Source organism: Trachurus japonicus, chromosome 7, assembly GCF_045865225.1.
Source record: "Trachurus japonicus isolate A0001 chromosome 7, Traja_1.0".
In the NCBI taxonomy this organism is placed as follows: domain Eukaryota; kingdom Metazoa; phylum Chordata; class Actinopteri; order Carangiformes; family Carangidae; genus Trachurus; species Trachurus japonicus.
Genome location: NC_140913.1, coordinates 22,317,627 through 22,324,506, shown reverse-complemented (window position 1 = coordinate 22,324,506; position 6,880 = coordinate 22,317,627). Strand labels below are relative to the sequence as shown.

General features: G+C 43.8%; 1 protein-coding gene across 1 annotated transcript in view; it reads right to left on the bottom strand.

The window, feature by feature from the left end:
* Positions 1–2,069: 2,069 nt before the first annotated feature.
* LOC146984753 (voltage-dependent calcium channel subunit alpha-2/delta-3-like) overlaps positions 2,070–6,880 on the bottom strand; it is a 119,507-nt gene continuing 114,696 nt past the window's right edge. The window contains exons 34-36 of the mRNA XM_085782160.1: positions 4,864–4,976; positions 3,125–3,207; positions 2,070–2,989 (exon numbers count right to left, since the gene is read on the bottom strand). Of these exons, the coding sequence (XP_085638286.1) occupies positions 2,897–2,989; positions 3,125–3,207; positions 4,864–4,976 (289 nt within the window). The 3' untranslated portion in view covers positions 2,070–2,896. The remainder of the gene's footprint in view (positions 2,990–3,124; positions 3,208–4,863; positions 4,977–6,880) is intronic.

The window sequence follows — 6,880 nt, the reverse complement described above, 5'->3', positions numbered from 1 at the left end:
CACAACAAAGCTCAAAATCCAAAAGCACACAGACCTTCTTTCTTCAAATGTCTCTTAAAAATGAGATCCTCTCTACTGCGAACCTATTCTCTTTGGAAACACGCAGTGAGTTGCAGGGCTGATATTTTGCTAGTCACCCAGTGGAATGCCGACAAAGTCGTATGTATGTTTTCCCAGCTTGTCTTAGCTGTGGCGTGTTGTGGTCACCGGGCCTGTGTGTGGTCCTTGTGTGGTTCAGCTGCTCAGAATCATTTCCATTTAAACATATCTGTGGTCTTCAAAGCAAACCACCAATGTTTCCCACTCTATTGGAGGTAACACCAAAAGCTTTGTCCTCTGTGTGACCGCCTGCGAGCGTGCACGCCGTAAATATACGTGCTCGCGTTAATGCATGGTTAAGACTACGGCTGTATGCACAAATGTCTGAATGTGTGAATGCCCGTGTGATTCACTGTCATCTATCTTCCGGTGTATTAGCAAAGGCGATTCCTCATGTGGTCAAGATAATAGCGAGCAAACAGGATTAGAGTAGTGTGAGTGCTGATGGATGGGTGTGTTTTGAACTGCGGGGGCCTCTCGGGGGCATTGTGTCCCAGTGATCAGTGACTCCTCTCTCAGGGGTTCCTTCCCACCACAAACAGCAGTGTGGATCGGATCATTGGGAAGGAATGTAGACGCCTGCTCTTCATTGATGTTTCACTCGCTCACTGTGTCTATGAATGTGGCTCTTTTGACAGCCAGGGGTTATAGGTGTGATATTTGCATTAGAAAATGCACAAGACAAGAAGTTTTTTTTTGTGTAAATAATAAAGGTTTTCGGTAAATTTTCTTTTTTTTCTTTTTTTTTTACCCTCTTTTCTCTTTCCTTGTCTGTTTTCTCAAGCTGAATTTCATCATCGACTGTGTACTGACTGATGAATGGAAGCTGTGTCTGAACACATTTGTGGGCTTTTTTAGCATCTGCACAGGCTGTGTTTCCTCTACCTGTGTGTGGGGGGAAACAGTTTACAGAAAACAGAGATGAGCATTTATCACTCACTGGACCTCGAGGTGGCAACAGGGCTGCCACTGTGGCATCTCCCCAGAAAGAAGATTGCTTTTCCCCAAGTCTGCCTTTTGTACACGTATTGGATGCACTTTCCCATAACTCATCTGGCAAACAGGAAGGAATCACAGACCGGATTAGATGCGTGTTGACTCAAAACAGCTCCAATCCCATTATGCAGTGATAAATGACCCACCAGGGAGTCTTTGGACCAGAACAAGAGGAAGAGCAGGATGAACTGAGAATGATTAGAGAGGCACACAGTTCTGCTCGAGGGACAGGATCAGTGAAACAGTAGAGAATAGATTAGACCACTAGGATGGCGAGAATTACCTTGTCTGTGGAGGAGGGAGGGGCGAGGGGGTAAGTGGAACTGGCTGGGCTGGGAGGTGGGGAAAGAGTTGAAGTCGATGCATGTCCCTTTGTTGACCACAGGGACCTTGGTGTTGACATGGAGAGCACAGCAGAGAACTTTTAGTTGCTTTTATACTCATTGTACTCCTATGTACTCACACACACACACAGCAACGTTCATCCAAGAGTTGGCCTGGCATGGCACAGTGATCCTGTTCTTGCATATACAGAATGTGCACATTGGTATGTTTGTCAGAAAGTTTGATTGTTTGTGTCGATTTCCTAAACAAATACAGATGTATGTTGTGGTTGGCCTTCGATTCCAGTGTCATGGTCTTCATTGTCTCTCTTTGTGTGGGGGATAGGCCTCTGGGGTAGAGGCGTACATGAATGACAGAAGAGGAAAACACCAGATGCACACACAAATACTTGCATGTGTGCACTCACTCACACACACATACACACACAAGCCTGCCACATCTCACATCTCATGTGGAGGGCAAAAACCAGCCAAACATTTCCCTAACAATTTAAGCAGATACTGTATTCATAAGTCGAATCTGCCAGCAACAACAGAACAATCTATAGGGATGAGAACCAATCCTTCATATTATGTGTTTTGTTCTTTTCAAGCTTTGCTTTGCTTAAGAGCCTTTTGACAACAGAAAACATTTTAAACATCATTTTATTTCAAAAGTACACAAACAGGACCAATATCGTTCAATAAGGCAAAGCTCAAATATTAATAACCACTCACATCAGAGGACTCAAAATCTCATAGTCACAGTTTATGGGTACCACTTGCAAATCATAAATAAAACTATTTTTTTTTCTTCATAATATATACTAGAATTCTTTTTTCTCAACATGAAAAAAAGATTAGACAAACATTTCATTACAACCCCAGCCACATATAATTATCTTCTTCTTCAGGATTTTTTTTATTTTTATTTTTTTATGTTCAGTATCATTATTGTCCATGAAAAGTCAGAGTGGGCCAAGGAAAGGTGCGCCTGTCTTTCTCCACATTGGTGTTGCATGGCTCTAGTGCCCAGTTCAAAGCCCAGCTACAGAACCCAGCCCTTAGCTGCTACCTGAAAGGACTGAACATAGTGGGTGTCAGCGTGAGTGGGTATTACTGGGCCACTTGTGCAGTTTTTAAGCTACTAAGTGCATTATTAGAATTATTACTTTGTTTAAAAGTTTGTATCACCCCCCAAAAAACCTCTCTGTGCAGCTCATGTGATATTGCTAAAGCACCTTAATGATCACTGTTTAGCAGCTGTGACAGCTATCCATAACCAATCCTTTCAATTAAGTGTCTTGGAGGGACGTACCTCTGGGCTAGGGGCTTTGTAGGTGGTGAGTTGAAATTGGGCACGTTTTTATAAGGGGCAGCAAGAGTGTTTTTTTCTGTGGCATCATTGCAATTCTTTTGTTTTCGAAGCCAAGCCGATCCAAGTCGAGTGCTGGATGGAGAGGCGTGGCTAGCTCTGGTCACCTAGGGAACAGCGCCAAGAGGACACAGAGCAGAGTCGCCGCAAAAGATGGGGCAAGACCCACAGCTCCTCCGCACTCCATTGAGTTCTCCTAGAGACAGACAGAGGCATTACATTGACAGAGAGAAAATATTTTTGATAAAACACAAAGAATCAGAAGAGGGTGTGTCATGGAAGAGTACCATGTGTGTGTGTGTGTGTGTGTGTGTGTGCGTGGTGCAAATACCTCAGGGTGAAAGGGGTGACAGGTATCTGGGCGCCTTCTGTCCTTTTGCATTTTCAATCTCTCACACTTAAGAGATTCATTATGTGCAGCTGAAGTCAAGGCAATAACAGACAATGTGTACCCTCTGCAGGGTGTTTTCCTGCTGGAGTGTATTTCTTGTTTATAATGGAACGGAATGCATGATTCTGAGTGCACCATGGAAAGAGGCTCTACTGGAGGCAGGGATATTTTTTGCAAAGCACAATGTGCATTTAAAAAAAGAGCCAACTTTGAGCAATGTTTGATTAGTTTTCTTTTGTCGCGTAGCAACAGAATCGCATGCTTTATGCTACAGTAAGCACTCCACAACAAAATAAACAGCGGTGGACATGTATATACAGCGTGACTGTACTGCACTGAATTTTCAAGAAATGTGCAGCGTAGGAGAATCCAGCTTGGGTATGTGGTGACGAGCTGAAGTTCCTTCAGTTCGAATCCGCTCTGAGCTGTGTCTGCTATTGATCAGTATCCAATCACAGTGTGGGCTGTTGAGCAACACAGTCCAAACACATGCACATGCACATCCACACACATACACACACAATTGAAGAAGACTTGCACTGGAGTGCCGCCTCACAGCCTCTGCTTCAGATCTTGTCCCACACAATATTCCTATCCGTTCCATTTACCGAGGGGGTAGAGGGCAAACAAACTCCCCAAGGCCTCCCCACAAATTAAGATGATCTCCATTATTCCCATCAGAGTTACGTCAATGGACACAAATTGGCTTTAATGATTCTGACACTAGAAGGCATGAGCTGGAAGAAAACAGACAGCTCCAATAAAGAAAAAAAAAACAAAAAACATGGCATCACCCATAAGTTTCTAAAGACCAGTATTAAGCTCAGAGTGGGCCGTTCCAACATCAGCATCTTGCCAGTACCTACAGTACAGTAAAGGCCAGACTACCAGCAAATACAGAAATGGGGACAGAGGAGGTACGTGTCGTCTTGTGGCAGGCGAACACTGACCCATCTGCAACTCAAAGTGACAAACCCTTAATTATACTGAACTTTAAGCCTTAATAAAATTGAACTGAATTGATTTATATATAAATTCACCCCCGAACAGTTGTCACGAAGGAGTAAAAAAAGCCCTTGGGACCAATACTGTTCTTTAAATCAAGTTGTAAACATTTATTTCTGCTGTATAAAGCTGGTCATTTCAACATGAGGGTCTGTGGGGATCGACTCAGCCTCTAGTGGCTCTTTTCAAGAAGTACAGTTTTTAGTACCTCAGTGATGTGACTTCATTATTCAGCCTCGGAGGTTGCTGCTTGTATTTCTGTCAGTGTGGGTGAGCCTTTGTGGGGAGTGTGAAACAGGTTGTCATGTAAGATTTCCTTCAAGAACCATCCATCTATCCATCTGCTAATTCGTTCGTTAGTTTCTCCTTTCACTCTCAATGTTTCCCAGTCTGTCTAGAGCGTATAAGCCACTCTGAATGTTTATTGGAAAGTCACACATCTCCCTGATATTTGAGCTTGTAATTATTGCTAATTGTTGTTGTTACAAGTCAGTGAATCTTGTAACTATATCAGCAGCCTTGACAGAATTCCTCGCTCTCAAGACTCACTCAATGTCACTTCCTCATGCTATTTCCTCTATACATTAAAAATACCCCCCTTCCACACATACACACACACACACACACACACACACACACACCCAGCTGTCCACTCTTTGGCCAGTGAAGGATATACATGATTTCGATGGGGTCCATGGTAATTGGCTCGAACATGCTGCAGTCGCACTTGTTGTCCACCACCACCATGAAGAGATTACTGCTGGGAATCTGCTGGATCACAAAGGACCTGCCAATCAAACCCAGAAATAAAGAGATGAGGAAGGATGGAGAGAGAGGGAGCACGGGAGGTTGAGAGCCGGATTGGCAAGTGGACAAGGCGCATGGCTATGATGTAAATTTCCATGTGTGTCAGAGGATTTGTGTTATGAGTGTTCACATTCTCCCCTGGCAGAGGAGAGACACACTGAGGAGACTCCACTCGACGCATGTGAAGAGGATGACTTGTCTCACCGCCAGCTGTCAATAAACACACAGAGACGCAGACAGACTCACAGTAATAGACACACATATAAAGTATACACACATACTTCTCTAACGCACTCCATCCCCTCCTCTTCCTAACGCTGTTGCCTTCTTTTGTCTTTGTTATATCCTATCCAGAGCGAGCACCAATGAAGTGTTGCCGTATATAAAACACTCCAAAGAGAGACAAATGGGAACCACACTTTTGTGCTCTGAGCTTCCCATGGCTGTGTTCTACTGGCCTGAAAGATCAGGCCTTGCCTCGCCCTCCTGGCCAGTGATTTATGACCGTGGATAAGCTTTATGAAGAAGAGAGGTCATAAAAATGATCTCTTCTTTCTGTCACCCTTTCGTTCTTTATCTCTTGCTTCTCTCCCTCCCTCTCTTCTGCCACAGCTGGGTGATTTATCAAGTTCACTGGAGGCATTTATCAGACACGTATGAGTACATGCACGTGTGACTAAGTGAACACACACAGATGTAAAAATATACACACGTTCACTTTCTGGACTCTTGTGAGGGAGGACAGGAACTAAGACAAAGAGGGCGAGACCTGATGGGTCAAAACAAACCTCACATCTCCAGGAATATCTCCATCCGTTCTAATTCAATACCATGACCAATTGCATCTGACCACAAACAGCCTCCAATCCCTGAGTAGCACCAACCCACCGCACTCTAATAAAGTTATTCCAGCGTGACCAACCAAACCCAACCAAACCAACCCAGCAAGCAGGCCAAGCCAGTTCCAATCAGGGTGAATTAGGATCTGCTGATGTTTAATAATCTGTGCTCACCCCTGCACAGTGCCAGGCCGGCCCAGCTCAGCCCGTTGATAGAAAGCAGAGCAAGTGTTCTTGGAGAAAAGACTTAAACACATCCTGACAGCACAGCTGCTGGCCTTGAACATACTCGCTGCTGGGAAAGGGAGCACTACACCGCATATGAATGCACTCACACATACACACACAGATTCAAACACTATGCACAGATTTTCAGAGACAGACATCACTGCATACACTCTTGCACAAACATACAGGCAGGATAAACAGATAGATGTGTTCTTGACATGGTCTCTTTGTGCTGTGATATTGGCCAGAAGAGGAATGGACAACAAAGACATCCAATATGTCTCTCTGAGAGATGATAGGGAATGACAGAGAGACAGATCGACCCTTTGAGTGACACAGAGACTGACAGCAAGAGAGATAAGTCAGTAAAAGAGAGAGGGATCAAGGTTTAGAAAGATGTACAGGGGAAAAAGATGAAGTCAAACACAATGGTGTGGTGACAGTGTTTCCACTGACAAAACATATCACGCGATCTGTGGCTGGATCTGATAAAGGGTAGTTCTGCTTATCAACACATTTCGATCACGAAGGAAAATCTTTAATCTGTCATCTTTGTGTCATCTTTGCTGAAACTAATTTTCGGGGTTAGAGCTGTGACAAGTTGATACTAATTCACAGTACATGCTCTGGTCTGCGTGTCTTGCTTTTTAATGCTGAACAGTGGCAATGTCTTTTTTGTAGATTTCATGGTGAACTTGTTCTGTTCTCAGTTTTGGCCAAATGCAAAACTTTCTTTTGCGTGTGTGTCCTGTAGTGAAGGTTCACATTTTTCCAATGATTTAATCATTGCATAACTTAACCATAACCATAACTGCAT